The following is a 21,000-nucleotide window of genomic DNA, read 5'->3' as shown; positions in this document are numbered from 1 at the left end:
GTTGCTCAGGAGGCCCTTCCATCTAGTCCCAAAGCTTCTCATATCAGTGCCATGCCGATAATACGCAGCTGTACTTGTTGTTCCCCCCAGAGGTCCACAGATTATCAGCCAGAATCCCTGCATGTCTTACTGATATTGCAACCTGGATGAAGGAGTACTGTCACCTGATCAGCCTGGCAGAGACAGACCTTCTTGTTACCGAGGCTACTCCATCTATTCAGCAACCCATCACTGTAAAGCTTGGCTCATTATCGCTAACACCTACTAAGTCTGTATGCAACGTTGGGAGCAGTGATTGAAGAGCCACTGTCCTTCATTGATTGTGCTGCAACTGTATTTTAACTCTTTTAGGGCTGATATTTTTCTTTGTTCCAGGGCTGAATATTTCTCCGAAAAACTCAGGTTTCTGAAAAGCGGTACAAAGCAATTGTTTCTCACATAAATCAATATAAAATGTGCTTTGCTGTGTACAGTGCGCTGTTACCACATGTTAGCCGTTTCTGGTGTGTACCTCTTTGTTATTGTAAGTGGCGGGCCTAACAGGCGAGTGTTCAGCTACACAAACATGTTTGTCACCACGATCAGCTGATGCCGGTACAGCACTTTTGTTTTAGTTCTCGATCTCCAGATCAATTGTGCCAAAAATCAGAGTCCGACAAGTCAGGGCGGCTAAAATACATGCAAAACGTCGTCCACCAAGTATCTCGAGTTGAGCATTCGCTTCGCTCTCTCGCCAGATGTCGGTGCCATTTTTGCTGTTGTTTGCTCGTCACGTGTCAAGTCAAAAAGTCCAACATTCCTTCAAGCGGAAAAGAGTCAACTGTTATTGTAAGTGTTTTTTTTCGACATTTAGGGCTGATTATCGCCCACAACCCCTAGATGTCGACTTTTGTCGAAGTCCGCCATAATAGAGTGAATCTTGCAGAAATCACTCAATACATACAACATTGACAAGATCAGTCCGCATATGACAGAGTATGCATAACAGACTTCGATTTTGTCATGTCTGGACTACTACAAGTTTCAGCCGACATGACCAGCATGTGTCATCAAGCTACTGCCGATGATTCAAACTGCAGCAGCACATCTGGTGTTTGACCATCTGTGGCAGACACATGTCAATTCTCTTTTTAGATCATTATATTGGCTCCCTGCAATAGCACATTATAAGGTCAAATCCTTGATGCCTGCTTGGCTAAAGAATAGTCATTGGGTCAGCACCAACATACGTACATGGAGATGCTTGTGAGGTCCTTTGCTCCTTCTCGTCCATTGAAGTCTACTGATGAATGGTGTCCGAGTGGCTTAAAAATCTCAATCCAGACTCTTTTCTTATTGTGATTTGCAGAATGCAGACTTTCACATAAGAGAAGGAGGGAGTCCAGGTCTCCGAATAAATCAGCTTTATTGTTGTGAAGATGGGATCATTCTCAAAGCATTTACTTAAATGGGAACCGTCACTTAAGTGCACACAGCATACAAGCATTGACAATGGTATCATCCTGCATTCGCTCCCTGATAAGATTAAAACAACAGATAGCCGTACTGCACAAGAGAGGAGACAGAAACCAAGTGCAAGGCCAGGTCAGTGGCCGGTTTTAAAAGTTCCCTGCATCAACCATTGGGTGACAGATGCATTATTCACTGAGCCTACGAACTTGCGGACAACCAATCTCTGCGAACACCAACAGAGGTTCAGTGCACAGAACAGTTGGGGGAGATGTTGGGGTCTCAAAAATCACACAATATGTAGCTTTAATCTGAAGGAACAAGCTTCCCACATCCAATCAAAATTTTGATTCCCTTAATGTGTTTAAGAAGCGTTTCAAGACTCTCTTGTTTTAATGCATTTCTGTCTAACTTACAGTATAGAGGCTTTATTAAGTTTTTGTAACCAAGAAGAGGAATTTGCTTCTCTTAGGTGATCAATTTTCTAAACTTGTCCTTTAACAGTTGTTTAACTTGGTTATCTTAACCTCTTTTGTAAGTCACTTTGGAAAAAAGCGTCCACCAGGTAAATACAGAGTGTAAAGTGTATATGTATGATTTTGTCAGGTGGTACTTGAATTAATGACTGACTAATGGATGACTTAACATCTTTTACATAGAGAGATATATTTGTTAATCATTTTAAGACTATTTTAGGTAAACTTGAATAAAGCAACATGCATTGTATTGATGTTTTTGAAAAAGGGTATTCAGATGCAAGGCCATTGCTGAGCTTGTTTATTAATTCTCACTGTTTATAACCAGAATACATTATCTATCCTTTATCTAAACCTCCCTTTCCAAAATAGGATTGTGGGGAGTCAGAGATGATTTCAGGCAGGGACCAAACCTGGAAATGAAGTTTGGTTATCACAGGACACATTCACACTCACACACACACACACACACTAGGCTAGTCAGCCTAAGACACATGTTTTTAGATGCAGAAATAAGATGAACTACCTAGAGAAAATTGACAAAGACTCAACGAGAACAGACAAATTCTGCACAGACAATTGTTAAGCCAGGAATGGAACCCAGGCTGCTGGAGCAATGAGGCACTCTGTCAGTTTATCTCCAACGCTAGCAAAATATTGAATTTATTCTCAAATAACTAGTTGTAAGAAGCCAAGGCCTAATTTAAAAGTAAATGTCAGGAATTAATTTTGGGTGAACCTCAAGTCAATCAAAGGGCACTTTCACACACCTAATTTAAACTTATCCTCCACCGGATAAAAGTTGACAATCAGTCTAAAAAGTTCACCTTTTGGATTGTAACCACACTTAAAAGTTTTTTCTATGATGATAAAATTGTTATAGTGCTAAATATTTTTTTTTTCATTTTAATATGTCACATAGACTTTATAATTATTGCTGAAAGCAGACCAGGGCTGAAAGCCAAAAAAGGTTGGTGTACCAGCCTGGTAACCTCTTTTAATAATACAAATGAAACTGACAGCTGACAAATAACTCAAAGAAATAGTAAATGTTTTAGTTGTGACGCAGTAAGCGGTTTGGAACTCTGTTCATCTCAGATGTCACCTTAAGGAGTGGGTCAGCTTTGTAGGGCTGGTACCAGAAGGGTCTGAGCCTTCTCTGGGCATTTGGAATGGGGCTAGGCATCATCTTTGGGTGTCTTCCTGATTGCACAGGAAGAAGGAGAAGATATTGTTGGAATCATTGCCCCCTCTCGCGCTGGGGTGGAACTGCTTACCTCACCAGAGCCAGGAAGATAGTCTCCAGGCATGAATGCATGACACTCTACATACATTTTTATGAAACATGGTGTAAATAAGATAGATAATATTCTCATTTAATAGGTTCTTGTAACTAAGGAAAGACTAACTAGTTTTGCTTTGTGTTTGGTTATAAGCTCTTCACTAGCGATAATCAATTTTGTAACCTTACCCTTTAACCCTTTCTCCTAAACAGTCCCCCAGTCTGACGTTTACTCGATTATTTTGACCTCTTTTGTAAGTGCAGTTTTCTATACTGTGGTGGGCTTTTAACATCACTTCAAGAGAGGCCCCCACCAAATGAACAAGCAAATTAAGAAGGCACGGTCAGGTATGGAAAGCACTCTCAACCTTCTAGAAATTGTAGTGAAGGAAAGAATGAAAACAAAACTGAGTCTCATTATGGGCAATGCTGCACATCCTCTCTCTGACACACAAGTACTTTTAGGAAATTAATCATTCAGCAGAATTCTGTCAAGAAATGCTACTGGGGCTCCTTTACACCAACAGCAATATGCCTGCATAATGCATCTCTGTAGCTGCAACTCCTCTTTTTATCTTTAGCAAAGTCAGAAGTTTTCTTTGTTTGTAGTCATTCTTGTGTGAATTTGAGAGAGGGTTTGCAGATTCTCATAATATAATACATTATTTAGTAAGCTGCTGTAGAAAGCCCAATTTCTGTACACTGATACTGTGAGTGCTGTGCAGAGTGGAGACAGGACCTCTGTGTTTTTCCCAGTTGTCGGGTGTGTTCTTGCTCCTACTCTGTTCAATGCTTGTATTGGCCTGGGTGTTGGGCAGGGTCATGGGGCCCAGTGGCTGTGGGGCATCTGTTGGTGAAGAAGGATTCACCAATCTTGACTTTGCTAACGATGCTGTGATCTTTACTGAGTCAATGGAGGCTCTGATCAGGGCTCTCGAGAGACTGAGCAAAGAGTCGGAGTGCCTGGACTTGTGAGTGTCCTGGATAAAAACCAAGATCCAGGCCTTTAACGACCTCTTGAGCTCAACCATCAGCAGCGTGTCTGTCTGCGAAGAGAGTGTCATTTATGTTGAGAGGTTAACTTTACCTCGGCAGCAACATCTGTCTTTGGTGACTCTTCCTATGAAGTCAGTAGATGGATTGGGAGAGCATGGGGAGTCATGACATCGCTGAAAAGGGGTGTGTGGCGCTCCCAATATCTATGCAAAAGGATGAAGGTCCAAGTCGTTAAGAGTCCTGGTGCTTCCTGTTTTGCTATATGGTTGCAAGACACGGACGCTATTAACTGATCTGAGACGAAGACTCAACTCCTTCGGTTTAACTTTGTGTCTATATGAATGGTTGCTCACAGAGTCCCGAATGAGGCACATTACTTGCATTATGAAAGAGTGTCAGTTATGGAACTATGGCCATGTGACGCAATTCCCCAAGGGTGAGGTGATCTGGTTCACAGTATCTTCATTATTGAGTACCCGATCGACTGGAACAGGCCAAGATGATGCCCACGCAACACCTTACTGGCATATATATGATCATTTCGGAGGGTTGGGACTGGACAGCATATCCGCCTGGGGGTTGCCAACCAGGATCCTGAGCTGTTTCGTTGTGGGGTGGGTGTGGCAATGCACTGTGTATGCTACGGCCATAAGCCCCCTGCTCCCCTGCACCTATGTCAGTATGTTTAAATCAAGAAAATGAACACCAGTGCTACGTATTGACATGTGGTATATCATTGCTAATAGCATAATACAAAATATTAAACCCTCACATCAAAATTTAATTTCATAAAATTTTTAAAGGTAGTATATAAAATAGTACTGTATGTGTATATAATTTGTTACGTATACACAACTTATTTTATTTTTCTGAAATGTTAAAAAAAAAATACATGAAAATGCAGCCATGACCAACTCATTATTACCTCATTGCTTGTTCTGGATGAGAAAAAAATGTTAACATGTTAAACACACCACATTACTTGCAAAAATTAGCATGCTAACTTTGCAGGCCTATTATAGTCAATCAAGGACCACAAACTATACTCTTTAACATTGTAACTCAACTCACCATCATCTCTCCTCTGCTCCTCCAGCAAGCTTTGACTTCCTCCTCCTGACTTTGGTTCGTGTTGAGGTGTGCAGCTCCTTTGATGTACTTCCAATGTCCCGAGTCCGTAGCTCAGCAGTACCTCTGGGTGAAACTAAAATGCAGGTGGCACCTGCGGAACCCAACCGGTCTGTTCCAAAGAACTACGGTTCCCAACTTGCCCTGTGGGCATTTGCAAAAAAGGTATCATCACCCTGGGACAGTGCCGCACAGCATGCTGGGAGAGACAATGCCCTAAAGATTATACTGATTATACACTATTATACTGGTGTCCCAGCTGGGTAGGGATCCTGGTATAACTCCAGTAGAGGTGCCAGCCCCAGCGTGATGCTTTTCACAATATAAAGCTACTAGTCCTTGATTGATTCACTGACTAAATGACAAATAATATATATTCATTTTAGAAGGTTTAAGAAATAAAACACTTTCTAGCAGGTGCTGTACAATATAAATGAAGAGTGTAAATTGCAGATAAAGAAAGAAGCAAAGATTTTTCCAGAAATTACCAGTACTGAGAATTTCCAGTTTGCTGCAACAGGGACATGGATACTATATATGATAACACGGGGAACATATTGGCCATCTATCTTCCAATATCCAATAGGAAAACAGAAATAGAGAAACAAATGACTAAACAGACTAATAATTACTAGAGGACTTTTCTTATCTGAATGGATGAAATTCTTTGTCAAAGACTTATAAAATAGTAGAGAAACCCATGGAAGTCTGAAGCTCAGTGTGGATAGACAAGACTTTGGTGCTGCCTTGTTCAACAAGATGGTCTCCTGCGTCACTAAAAATACAGTAAAGAGTGCTAGGGAGTCTGCTGCTCTGAGCCCATGCTTGTCTATGGATTTCATTTAACTGCTTATAACTGATATATAAGTATAATAACCACCATTAAAACAACATGATTAGTATAGTTTTTCCTTCTTGAGTGCTGTTTTATCTTTGGACTTCAGTAAAAAGTTGCATTTCCTAAAGTACTCTTTACTCCAGGGAACACATACACATGCCAACACTGACACTAAATAAGCCAGGATTTTAATCTGTTGCGGCATTAGTGCTACCGTGGTTTGCACAGTAATGGATTGTTTTAAACTTGTGAAACTGTTACACTGTTAAAATTCAATTCAACTCATGATCATTTATTCACTTTTTCATGTAAATTTCCATTTTACTTATTACCCATTTTTTTCTGCGATTGCCGGTACGAATCCTGTAAATGCCAGAAGTGACTCTACTCCATTGGGCCCTTGAACAAAGCCCTTAACCTGCAATTGCTTTGTTCTGGGTATGACATTAATCTGCATCCAGTTGGGAACACTTGGGGGTTGCTGGCAGGACTGGCACTCTAGCCACCATAAAAAGAAAAACCTCACATTGTTCCAGTGTGGTGCTGTGGTGTCACCTGCTGCACTTGGGTGCCAATTCTTTATGTGGTGGGAGTGGCAGCACGCCATCAGCGCATGCTCCCAACCTCCCTCTCTCTCTGTTTTATTCTAATGACATTTATAATGTTGAGATTTGTTTAAAATTAAATAAAGCAGTTTTCTTCTTTCATACACAGACCTTGACATTCACTTGCTTAATCATTCTAAACCTGGCTTCAAGACCTTTGATTTACACCACAGAAGAGCAGCATGTTTTCATTACTTTGGGTTGGTGTGTAAAAAGACCTGACATTCACAGATAATTATCTGCACCACACAGTGATAGTGGACTGACACAGGGGAGTTTGTACAGTTGGATCAATAAGTTCAATAAGGACAAATACGTTTCTGTTTAACAGCATAGAGTAAGCAGAATTATTGAAGCTGAAGAGGACGTTGAACTGTTTCATACACTGCACAGCCAATTAACTGCTTTTATTCTTAAAAGTAGTTAAGTGCCCAGATGGTGGTGCTGGGTCCATTTTATTCTAATAGTATTTCAATGATAATAAAGTCACTGACTTTTTATTTTTCTGTTTTCTGATGCAACGTGTTGATCTGTCTTTGAATTGCTTCCTCTGAAAGGGCTTCACTTGCAAAAGCCAAAAGCTGCTGCAAGGGTTACTCTTGTCAAGTTGTGGTCACTCAGATCATTCGTACCTGTGAAAGGGCTACACAATCTAACAGAAACCCAAAGTCCGCTTGAAAGCCTTCCCTTGCCGGGTCACAGTGGGCCGTAATAAAATCTCTCTCATTAATGATCAGGAGTCATTGCTTAATGCCAGTAAACAACAAGACAAAATTTCTGTGAGGTGATACCCAAACTTTTCCTGTTATTACTTTTAGTTATTCTCATATAAATCAGACATAAATGTTAGATATGAAAGCACTCACAACCTGAACAACGATTCCAATTCAAAGTGTTACAAACCAGAATTGTATCAGGCAGCAGCTTTAGATTTTGTAGTCTTTGCTTCTTAAACTGTAACGCTTGTAAGCACTGGGATGGTAGATGGCAAAACAGTCGTTTCCTGTCTCTATGTCAGTCTTTCTGGTCTCACTAAAAATTATTTTTAAAAGCCTTTCAATTTATAGTGTCTTGTGGCTGCTTTATGTAAAATATTGTATTAGTAAAAAAAAAATGGGACAAAAAAAATGATCTGGTTATTAATTAACTTAGTGTTAGGTAAACAAGCCTTCATTTCACATACTTCTACAACCATACACACATATACATTGCTATAAACAATGACAATCTTACATTGATATACTGATTTTTCCCTTGATTCTTGTCAATGTCTATTTTTCATTCGCCCCAGAATTTTATCTAGTCCCAAATTCAACACTCTGGGAAAACTACCTTATGAATGTTAATGATTTCATGAGCTCATTTGTACCTGCCTTCTCTCTCTTTCAGTTACAGAACATATTAGGACATTTTGATTTCACAATACACACAATGTCAGGTTTCCCACATAAGCCAATACCCATTATCTAAATAATCCTAAAATAATAACACTCTAAAATAAAACAAACAACTTAAATATTATGAGTCACATTTAGCACACTGTAAAAGCACCGTTTTTAAAAAAAATCCACATCAAAGTTTCTGCTGCGGTGGGCTGGCGCCCTGCCTGAGGTTTGTTTCATGCCTTGCGCCCTGTGTTGGCTGGCATTGGCTCCAGCAGACCCCCCCGTGACCCTGTAGTTAGGATATAGTGGGTTGGATAATGGATGGAACAAAGATTCTGAGTAGTGGCAACAGAACAATATCAGGTGGCATAAAAAACAGCTTGTGATTTAAGATCATAAGGCTGCAGCCTGGATGGTGTTCTGATTAGTCAGCCAAGTGATTCTGCTGCCATATTTTGGGATAAAATAAAAGATTCTCTCCACTTAGTCATTCTCTCCCCTTAACTCTTGAAAAATCCAGGCCTTTCCCTAAAATCATCCCGATTACTATAAAAATACCAGGGATTTATTTGCAAAATAGGTCTATAGCCTGTAGTGAAGGGAATAATATCTGTTATGGATCATTTCCCTTCTATATAATCCTGGTAAAGGGCCAGGAACAATTAAGTTCTAGCATTTTGTTTTAGCATCTGATATGAAGTTCCTCTTTAACACCGCTGACTGCTGCAAAGCAATTTCATTAGTGCCGACATGAAGCAATAAATTGGACATTTTACAGTCGGCCACGAAGATTAATTTAGCATCGATGTCAGGTAACTTTGCCTATGGGTTGCTGCTGGGTTGAAATACTGTGGAATTCTAACAGTTTTCACTATGGAATCACCAGTTAGGAGTACTTTCTTGTTCTCAGCCTTGACAGACGTTTTGCTGAGTGTGGAGTACTGTACTTACTATGAGACCAATTGGTGATCTGGGTAGTGAGGGGCAAAATTTGGGTTTCTTTGACCCCCTCCCCATCTTGCTGTTAGTCAATGACCCTCTGGCTGATTTGGTGCTGCCGAGTTTGGCCATGTGCTGACTAAAATGGGGCTCGGAAAGACTAAAGTTGTATCTGAAATTACCAAATTATTAAATCAAACTAAGCCAATCCAGTTCAGTTTGCCTAATCACTATCAGGTTCCGAACGTGATCCTCCAAAGAATGTAATTGTCCCACCAACAGTAAAATAACCCCGCATTTTTGGCAGGAAAAGCTGTATTTATAGTCTGTAGAATTATAAATAAAATTGATAATCATTATTAATGAATTGTACATATCCTGAAGGAACCACAACACATACAAATGCCCCCAACAGACAGGAAATAGATTGCTTAATGCAGTTTATTATTGTCTGCATTTTCAGTTAACTTAAAAAAAAATTCATTCCATCTTGGAGGGGCTCAGATAATCAAGACTCTTGCATTCTGGCTTTTCCTGCCAGCTGGATTAGGACTTTTTATCTAGTTGGTTGTTGGCTTTTTACTTCAACTGGATTATTTTATTTTTTGTTCATTTGGATAGTTTTTATTCTGCACTGCAGAACATTCTATTTGTGTGTGCTTGAGACACTTGTGTTCTTGATTGTACTGCACTGTGCATGTAGTTGCATTTGTTTTTATTCCTGACTTGTGGTACATAATGCATGGCCTACATTGTCTTAATAACATAACAAAGCTAGTGCGATCTATGTGGCTTTGAACAGCCCTTCCAAATTCTGTGGAGTTGGTGCATATTCAATGGCTGTCATGAACTGGAGCCTCCAGAAAAGTAAAAAGGGTGTCAGGTCTCCAAAAGCCTTCACAAGCCAGGCCAGACCTCCTATGCCTGCCTCAATTAGGCCTCTGTCCAAGGGTTAAACTCCTAACTTTCAGGCCTGCTCCAGGCTTTGCAGGACCAAAACAGATATAAGCCGCAAAATAACTTAAATGGCCCAAAATATACAAGTGTCTTCCAAAAGAAGGAGAAACCATAAAACTTTGCTTTGAAAAGACAGACTATGAAAAGAATTGCTATAAAAATATGATTTATTTGTAAAACACCAAAATCTATGAAAAAATCTCTACTGAGCAAACAGAGGCATTAAAGGAGATGCCTAAAAGGTATGTAAACAAGTCCAAAAAACACAGTCCAATAATCAAAATCCTTAAAACAAGAGAAATAATAATAATTATAAAAATAACACAAAATCCAGTCCTAAACAGAAATTCTAACAATTCACAATATCATTCACTACGATTCCCACTTAAAATGCCAGTCTCCATGACCTGTATAGGACTGCGGGCAGTTCCTCAATGGAGATTGACAAGAGGCCTAGCCTCTTGGGGCTCTACCCACAAGGAACATGAAAGAAGAAGCAGTATTTAATTATTTGCCTAACAGAAAATACATACAAATAAATTATGCCACAATTCAAAAACAACAATAGAATACATAAATATGTGTACAGTGGCATAGGAAGTATTTAATTTCCTTGACAGTCATCATTGTTTTCTGCATGACAAAAGATTTGTTAACATGATTTATCCATTCAGTATTTTTAATGTGAACTCTTGTGCAGTAACCATACATTTCCAAAGCCAAAATAAACCATTTTCTGTAGATATTTAACTGAAGTCGAAAAACTCAAAAGTTAGTGTTTGCACAAGTATTGAAACCTCTGTAGTTTGGAAGCTCCAGGTTTACACAAATGACAAATTAATCACAAATGACACAAAGGTGACAGTCATTATTAAACGTAGATGCAGAGGACAGAAAGATATGGAAGAAAATGATCCGCTGTGGCAACCCCTAAGGGGGCAGCCGAAAGAAGAAGAAGAAGAAGGAGGTACTACTTGTGAGTCCTTTAGCTCTCTCTGGATATATACAGTGCATCTGGAAAGTATTCACAGCGCATCACTTTTTCCACATTTTGTTATGTTACAGCCTTATTCCAAAATGGATTAAATTCGTTTTTTTCCTCAGAATTCTACACACAACACCCCTTAATGACAACATTAAAAAAGCTGATTTTTGCAAATTTATTAAAAATAAAAAATTGAGAAAGCACATGTACATAAGTATTCACAGCCTTTGCCATGAAGCTCCAAATTGAGCTCAGGTGCATCCTGTTTCTCCTGATCATCCTTTAGATGTTTCTGCATCTTAATTGGAGTCCACGTGTGGTAAATTCGGTTGATTGGACATGATTTGGAAAGGCACACACCTGTCTATATAAGGTCCCACAGTTGACAGTTCATGTCAGAGCACAAACCAAGCATGAAGTCAAAGGAATTGTCTGTAGACCTCCGAGACAGGATTGTCTCGAGGCACAAATCTGGGGAAGGTTACAGAAAAATTTCTGCTGCTTTGAAGGTCCCAATGAGCACAGCGGCCTCCATCATCTGTAAGTGGAAGAAGTTCAAAACCACCAGGACTCTTCCTAGAGCTGGCCGGCCAATTAAACTGAGCGATCAGGGGAGAAGGGCCTTAGTCAGGGAGGTGACCAAGAACCCGATGGTCACTCTGTCAGAGCTCCAGAGGTCCTCTGTGGAGAAAGGAAAACCTTCCAGAAGGACAACCATCTCTGCAGCAATCCACCAATTAGGCCTGTATGGTAGAGTGGCCAGACAGAAGCCACTCCTTAGTAAAAGGCACATGGCAGCCCGCCTGGAGTTTGCCAAAAGGCACCTGAAGGACTCTCAGACCATGAGAAACAAAATTCTCTGGTCTGATGAGACAAAGATTGAACTCTCTGGTGTGAATGCCAGGCGTCACGTTTGGAGGAAACCAGGCACCGCTCATCACCAGGCCATTACCATCCCTACAGTGAAGCATGGTGGTGGCAGCATCATGCTGTGGGGATGTTTTTCAGCGGCAGGAACTGGAAGACTAGTCAGGATAAAGGGAAAGATGACTGCAGCAATGTACAGAGACATCCTGGATGGAAACCTGCTCCAGAGCGCTCTTGACCTCAGACTGGGGTGAAGGTTCATCTTTCAGCAGGACAACGACCCTAAGCACACAGCCAAGATATCAAAGGAGTGGCTTCAGGACAACTCTGTGAAAGTCCTTGAGTGGCACAGCCAGAGCCCAGACTTGAATCCAATTGAACATCACTGGAGAGATCTTAAAATGGCTGTGCACCGATGCTTCCCATCTAACCTGATGGAGCTTGAGAGGTGCTGCAAAGAGGAATGGGCGAAACTGGCCAAGGATAGGTGTGCCAAGCTTGTGGCATCATATTCAAAAAGACTTGAGGCTGTAATTGCTGCCAAAGGTGCATCGACAAAGTATTGAGCAAAGGCTGTGAATACTTCTGTACTTGTGATTTCTCAGTTTTTTTTATTTTTAATAAATTTGCAAAAACCTCAAACTTTTTTCATGTTGTCATTATGGGGTGTTGTGTGTAGAATTCTGAGGAAAAAAAAAGAATTTAATCTATTTTGGAATAAGGCTGTAACATAACAAAATGTGGAAAAAGTGATGTGATGTGAATACTTTCCGGCTGCACTGTAAAAAGCCCCCTTTGTAAGGGTCATAGTCTTGGTTGGACAATCACTGCAAAAATGAAGACGAAGGAGCATTCTCCTGAATGCTTACGTTAGCCAAACATCATTGAAATGCACAAGACAGGATATGGCTACAAAAATATATCAAAGAGTTTGAATGCTCTGTTAAGAACTGTAGGATTCATCTTCAGAAAGTGAAGGGTTCACCACAGCACCCAGATTCTTATTGAAACAAGCTGTCTCACAAAACTAAACATCAGAGCAAGATGTCGGCTGGTGAGAGAGGCTACTAAAAATCCAACCGTCCCTCTCACAAGTCTGCAATGCTCTTTGGCTGAAACTGAAGTGAAGGTGCAGGGGTCCACAATTTCAAGACCTCTTGATAAAACAGGTCTCTGTGGGAGGGTACCAAGAAAGAAGACATTTAAGGAGGTCCAAATAAAAGCATGCATGGCATTTGCTACAAAGCATAAGAAAGACCCAGTTAAGACATGAGAGAATCTTTTATGGCCAGATGAGACCAAAATGGAATTTTTTGGCCAGATTTCAAAAAAGGTACATCAGGTGTAAAACAACATTGGCCATGCCTCAAGAAACACTATACGTACGGTGATATATGGGGGTGGCAGCATCATACTATGATGATGCTTTTCATGTGCTGGGACTAGGAATCTTTTCTACAGAAAATTGTTCATTTTGACTTTGGAAATGTATTGTTGGAGCAAAAGAGTTCACATTAAAAATGTAAATGTAAAAATCTTTTGGCATGCAGAAAAGTATGATGACTTTCAAGAGAACTAAAAACTTTTGCATGCCACATCATGCAATAACAATGACATTAACGTAGGTGAAGCACGTGGGCGTGCCATCTAATGCTGGCATTACAACAATACAACAGTGAATTGCAAAATGTACAAAAAAAATCCCGTTTTGTAACAGTACTGAGGGAATCAAGTGCAGGATACTGGCTAATCAGAGAAAACACACAGGCAGCACAGAGATGAGCGATAAGGCCAGTTTTAGGATTCTGAGGTATTAACAGTGAGGAAAGACTATTTCATTTTTTGGCTAACATAATTAAGAGATTACATGATGTGGCCACCAGGGGGTGCACCAGCTCCCCAAACACGACACAGAATGACATCATGTGCAAGTCCAGCAGCACACAAGCTTTATTTTCTGGTGTGGGAAACCCATTACTTTGTTCCCCAGCTGCACAGCACAGTACAAAGCACCAGTAATAACAATAATGCACATTCTTTCTCGTCTTTCTTTCCTTCACTACTTCACCTCCGGCAAGCTTCATCCCTCTTCCACCCGCCCCTAGCTCTCTGAATGAAGGCAGGTGGCTCCTTTTATGCTGCACCTGGGAGTACTCCAGGTGGCAAGTTAGCTAGGTCTGGAAGCACTCCCACATGTGGCATAAACCTGGCAAAGTAGGGCATTGCAGCGTCCCCGGGTGGCCAGCACGGAACCCAACAGGGCTGTACCAAACCCCAGCTCCCATGAAGACCTGTGGGAATCAGAGGCAACGCTGCAATCTGGGGGGCTGCCATCTAGCACTCCAGATCTGCTCCCCCAGTTCTTCTTTTAAGATGCCGTCACAGTCTGTCACAATGATTGACATATAAAATTATGAAAGGAATTACTGCAAAATGGGTTATTCCACAAGAACATAGGGACACAGACAGAAACTTGTCAAGAGTAAACTTTGCTCAAAAAACAAACTTTTTCATCACACAGAGAAGAATTAAGACACATGTAATATGTTGCCAACTAGTGTCTTATATAGTTGTATTTTGGGGACCTTCAAAAGCTACAATATCATTTTGAAGAACAAAAGTAAATAGGATTGCTGGGTAGTGCTTAAACGGTCATTTCTTTCCACAATTGCTCTATCTTGGTAGCTACTTATATAATTCTGGAGCACCATGACTGCTTCTGGCCTCATAAATGAACCAATTCAGTTAGAAGAGACAAATTAGTTTTCTTAAAACATCTTCTTTAGAAGGGTTTATTTAATACATTGAATAAAAAATAGGCAGAAGAATCACTAACAAGGTTAGTTTGTGCAACTGTATTAATAGTTTCAAAGGGACAAGCTACACCTCTTATTTTAGGCATAAAATTTCACATTTAACAATTTACCTACAATGGAATTGTCTTTGTTAATAATAAATGTAAACCTTTTCTAACATTTGATCTATGAGCTGGGATGGAAATCTATGGTGGCATCTGCTGCTAATGTCTTGGTGCCAGATTCCAAAGGGCACTTTCAGAAGTCTTGCTGCACCCATGCCTCAATGGGTCAGGGCTGTTTTTATAGCACATACAGACACACACTCATAAGTTTGGGGTCACCCATAAATTACTAATTTGTTATATTTACATGCCAATTGGTTATTAGAGAAACCTCTGCAATTGCATTAGCATAGCTGAAACAAGTAATTCTGCTCACTCAGGTTGCGAGGTACTGGCATTTTTAAAGTTCAGTTCTGGGTTAAAAAATGACCTCCTCAATATGCATGTCTTTCCGTTTTTGTTTTTTTTTTGGTAGAATGAAGGTTATTCTATGTAACATATTGCCAAGATTACTGAAGATTTATACAAAAGTGTCTATTGCTGTTTTGAGAGCAGTTCATACTGGATCTAACCAGAAAAGAAAAAGAAGGGGAAGGGAGGAAACTGCATAAGATAAGGACATCACAGTCAGTAGTTTGAGTAGTTTTAAATGGTATGGTTTACATCACTCCTTCTTTGGGTAATCCGTCATTCCTACAATACAACATGTGGTTTATAATTTTTATTATGGTTTAAGATTATTAAATTTAAATTAAATTTCAAGCAGTATACAAAACAACACATGGTATTAGAAAAATCCGTGACGTGCTCAGTGCTGGCTAAGCAAAGAAGTCTTGCTGTATGGACTTTGCAATAAATCAGCAATGGAGAATGTTATTATTTAGGATATGCATATCTTAAGCAGACAAAGAACATTATCATATCTGTACATAACTGCACACTCTGCAAACAAAAGCCATGCCACCTTCCATTGTGCAAGTATAAAACAGAGAGCCCCACATTTAGTGATATATGGACACTGAGGTGTGTGTGAAAGGCTGATGCTACTCCGATGTAATCCTTTATGATGCTGAATGGCAATTCCTTTAAACTACACCCTTCCTCCCAATGAACCCTGCGCTCCCCAGCTCACTGCTGGCAATTGTAGTTCTCTGAGTAGCTTTGCCACTGGTATATCACAATAACTGGCTTGTCATTATATTGACCTCTAAAACAATTTGCTAGCCTCCTTCTGCTTTATCTGATTCCGTAACATTTTAATTTTTCAGCAGACACCCTCTTCTCAAATAGATATTTAGATTTTACATCAGCTCTGTTTCGTGTACCCATTGACTGGACAAGGACATCTTCCTCACCACCATAACTTAATACTTTTCTGTACTGCTGATTGGCTAATGAAAATTGAAGACACAAACTTTTCAAGCACAAGCTAGGGGACATTCAGTAGTTTGATGTCCCAACTGCATGGCTCTGTCAATAATGTTTTAATTTTTTTCAAAAATCAACCATTTCTATAACACATCATTAATCATAATTTAAAACAATCGGCATGAATCGAGTGGCAGTGTTTATATAAATATACATACAGGCATATAAGTTCAGGTTTAGAATTATATTGGAATAAATATTAAACTTATTTATATATGAAATCAGAATTTCTGAATAATTTATGTTTATCTGCCTGTAACACGTGGGTGTGTATATGTGCCCTGCAATGGGATGGCATTTGCTCAAGCTTAGCATCTGATTGCTGCAACCCTATATTTGGAACAATCAAGTCTGTCTTATAAGCAAAGGTTCACATACTTTTGCCACTCACAAATATGTAATATTCGATCATTTTCCTTAATAAATAAATGACCAAGTATAATATTTTTGTCTCATTTGTTTAACTGATTTCTCTTTATCTACTTTTAGGACTTCAGTGAAAATCTGATGATGTTTTAGGTCATATTTATGCAGAAATATAGAAAGTTCTAAAGGGTTCACAAACTTTCAAGTACAACTATATTTGGGTGGGGGCTGAAATGAATTTAGTTTTGTCAAGTTTGACTTGATTGTATAGAATGTTACATGCTTTAAATAAATCCAATAAAAGTAAAAAAAAGAAACACTGTTCTACATAGGGTTTAAATCATGAAGATTTTTGGCAAAGCTACTGAATCACCACCTTCAGTTCCTTCCAACAAATATTCTATTGGGTTTAAATCTGGTAATTTACTGGACCAGTCCAACACCTTTATTTTCTTCCTCTGGAACAAATTAAGTCTCCTTTGCAGTATATTTAAGATTGCTGTCCTACTGGAAGGTCAACCAGTGTCTCATCCTAATTATCCTGGTGGATAGTAACAGATTCTTGCCAAGATTTTCCCAGTATATAGCTCCACTCATTTTCCCATGGATAATTTGGAATCCGCCACTATCACACCAGATGCTGCACAGACAACTTCAGTTAAATGTACTTCTTTAATTTTTTTTAGTTTAATTAATTCCGCCAAAGGCTTTGTGATTTTTTTAAAAAGATCATTTAACTCCTCTTTCCTAGGGGTGCCAATAATTGTGGAGGGGACTGTAAGTAAGAATATCCAACTTGATTCAGTGAAGTCTGGGATAAACAAAAATTTTAAGACAGATACAGTTCTGCATTTTAAAGATTTTTTCAGATAACCATATTATTTAATTTTTCTGGCAGGATTACGGATAATGATGGAGAGGTCCATAATTTATCATCAGGAACTAATTTCACTGAAGGAATATACAAGGTTGAATTTGACACAAAGACCTACTGGAAATCTGTGGGACTGAACCCTTTCCATCATGTTACAGACGTAAGTAAAATGTAAAATATGTATGCATTCTGACCAACAATTGTTATACTGAACCTGAAAATCAACTGATCAAATGAATCATAGAATAATCAACGTAAGCAAAACGTGAAATATATATGTATTCTGACCTACAACTGTTATACTGAACCTGAAAATCAACTGATTAAATGAATCATGGAATAATCAATCAATTTTCTAATATTGCAGGTTCTATTACAGCGTCCCAAAAAAACATATAATAGGTGTAACCACAAGGGAGCATCAGGGAGCCCCACAGAGGTCAATAAAGGCTTTTTATTCTCTCCAGACACTTCTTCCCAATCCTATCTCTCAAGTAATCAGCCACAATAATACATGAATAATAAATCAAAATTCTTCCTCTTTCTCTGCTGTAGAGTTGAGGGCTCCTTTTTATGCCAGGCCCAGGAATACATCTGTTGCCATGGCATGTCTACTGGTTAGCACTTCTGGGTAACAAGGAAATTAGGGAGGTCCTCCCCGACAGTGCCCTCTCTCGATCCCTAGGGAGCCCACCCAACAGGACCACACTTTTAGACTCCATCTCCCAAGCACACCTGCGGGTGTCCCAACCGAGTTCCCATACAAGGTTCCACTGCCACCTGCCATATGGGGGATGGAACCACTCTTGACTTTGGTTTGTCCTTCAATTAACTTACACTGGCCTGGTACAAAGTAGTTATTATGTAACCCTTCCCTGATTGGATTCCACATTTTATATTGTTGCAGTCTCAACAGATATATTCCAACATAGTAAAAACAAAGGTGCAGCTTTCCATGGCACTTCTTGTGTTGCTCATCTGTAATGTAACTTAATTGTGTTTTGTACAGTTTGAATGCTGCATTTATGCACAAGTGGCAAATAATTTATAAATTCCAAGACTAGAGATGTTATTGTCCTTTCAAGGATTTCTTTTTGGCCGATATGTGCATGCACAGTGCAGGCAAAAATCTACATTATATATGTTTTAGTTGTTTTAGTGTCCCGTAAACAATATCGAAACACGAATGTATTGAAATTATTTTAGTTTTAAAACACTTTTTAAATGAAAGCGTAGAAGTCAGTCAGTGTAAGACAGTCCTGTTATTCAAGAGATGTATTCTGCTGATCTGTGGGTTTCTGTGTTGCATATGTATGACATTTTATATAAAAAAAAAAAAAAAGCATTTTTGCATTTTATTGCACAGATTTAATTTGAAAGATGTACATAAATTTCTCATGTAAAAGATTTCACCCAGGTATAATGGGGAGAAAAAAAAAAAAAACAATTATAAAAATTTTTTTAACAAATCATCCAACACATACACTCGGGAAATGAGGAAGGTGGAGATTTACCCAATGGTTTTGGCATACCTACCAATTAAAAACATGCACAGATGTTATTTTAAGCATTAAAGAGGAATTTAATTAAGCCAATGTATCTACATATAGTTAAATAATAAGCTAAAGAGAATAAAGTGCAACATCATTAACTCTTTACCTTATTCTAATATAGGTTGAATGCTTGCATTCAATTATCAGTAGATTTTTCACATCATGACAACGAATGTATTAACCAGTCATTTTATATTATAGTATGCTTATTACAATAAACAATTCCAGTAAATAAGGCATGCTGAAATAAATTCAAAGATCTAAACTATGCTGAAGTACACATACCAGAGAGCCAACCAAATACAGAATTAAATAAAAGCTCTAAAATTTCACTACACTTGTAAGAGAACCTGCTTTCATTATTACCCTTGCATTAATGCACAATGCTTGAGCTGTTAGTTCAACTGTACTACAGCAATGGGAGACTAATTCTGTTCCTGCTCTAGTTATGGTCTGTGCAGGGTTTGAGTTTTATCAACTCCCATACAGTTTTTGTTTTCTTTTCTGAAGGTTTATTTACTTCTGCATGTCAAAGGCAGGCATGTGTTTATACCCTGCAATGAACTGCCATCTGACCATAGCCTTGCAGCAGGTGCTGGGGGTTAGAACTCAGTTCCATATGGTACGCCATGATAATTTTTTAAAAAATATTAAAAAAAATTAACTGGGCTCCTTCATCACAAGACAATATACCAAATACTCCCAAAAAATACAATCTTACATTTTAAACATGTACAGGATTTGTAGCATTTGCACAAGGGAAGCTCACTTAGAGCATCACGTCATTTTCTTGCTTCTAAAACCAGCGGTGCCACAAACCTCCTGCTATAGAACTAGCGGCTTCCTAATCTACTCTACCTGAAGTATGATGAATTTCCCCCCACATGCATGTGCAAGGTGGCAGGAACTGCCCAGGATTAATTCTCCACAAATAGTAATGCACTTGGTGTTGGTACTAATGTGCTGCCACTCCACGAGCATACAATAGAGTTTAGCGTAATGCTGAAGTCCAATAAAAATAATTTAAAATAATTCTGAAACATTGTATTTTAATCCTATTATGGTGCTTTGATTTTTGGGAGCCTCAGTTACTATTTTGGTGGTTACCCTTCTTTTCTAAAAAAATCACCAGTATTTCTGTTTTTTGTTTTTACCCTTTATCATGTATAACACACAGATTTCCAATTATTTATGAGTTTATACAAGATGCACATTGTTGCATGGATTCATTTGTGAAGCAATGAATTTGTTGTTACTTTAATAACTATAGATTAATACACAAATATGTAGTCATATTGCCACCTTTTTAATACTTAAGAAGGATCTCATGTATTCCTGAAAAATGCCTGAAGCTTCTTGCTGCTTTTGTATATTATTAGTTATCAATTCAAACTACATTCTGGATACAAGAGTCAACCTGTATTTGTAGAAACGTACAGCCAAAAAGATTATGCATGAATGAAAATACAAAGGTCTTTTATTTTTTATATAATGTAGTGCCTAAAAGTGAAAAACATTTTGTTTAAAATTATGAGAAACATGAAATTGACATATAATCTGCAAAAATGCTAGTGCATTGAAAAAGTGTACTTCTTTCCTTGTTACTTATGGAAAGGATGACCAACTTCTCTTTCATTTTCAGGTGGTGTTTGAAGGCAGTAAACTTGGCCATCATCACTATACTCTTGCAGTTCTTCTGAGCCCTTATTCATTCACAACAACTGCTGTTGTTAGAAGTAAACATAAATAAATCAATGTCACACAAGATATTTAAATTATACATTGTGGAAAAATCCATCCTCCACTATTTACTGTAATATGACAATTTAAAACCATTTTATTATATATAAAGCAATTGCTTTGTTTTTGAGTTTTGTTAGCTCTAAGAAAACGGCACAGAATAAAAACAACTATCAGACACCTGAGAAATTGAAACAGAACTGCTGTGTTTGTTTTGCTAGCATTTATTTTCATAAAAGACATTAATGATAAAAAATATACAAATATTTCAA

General features: G+C 38.7%; 1 protein-coding gene across 1 annotated transcript in view; it reads left to right on the top strand.

The window, feature by feature from the left end:
• The window catches only part of ttr (transthyretin (prealbumin, amyloidosis type I)), a 43,422-nt gene extending 22,678 nt beyond the window's left edge, over window positions 1-20,744 (top strand). Inside the window, exons 3-4 of the mRNA XM_039754660.1 lie at window positions 17,460-17,595; window positions 20,631-20,744. Coding sequence (XP_039610594.1) covers window positions 17,460-17,595; window positions 20,631-20,738 — 244 coding nt within the window. The 3' untranslated portion in view covers window positions 20,739-20,744. The remainder of the gene's footprint in view (window positions 1-17,459; window positions 17,596-20,630) is intronic.
• Window positions 20,745-21,000: the final 256 nt, after the last annotated feature.

Source organism: Polypterus senegalus, chromosome 5, assembly GCF_016835505.1.
Source record: "Polypterus senegalus isolate Bchr_013 chromosome 5, ASM1683550v1, whole genome shotgun sequence".
Classification (NCBI taxonomy): Eukaryota; Metazoa; Chordata; class Cladistia; order Polypteriformes; family Polypteridae; genus Polypterus; species Polypterus senegalus.
This window is presented reverse-complemented; position numbering and strand designations above follow the sequence as displayed.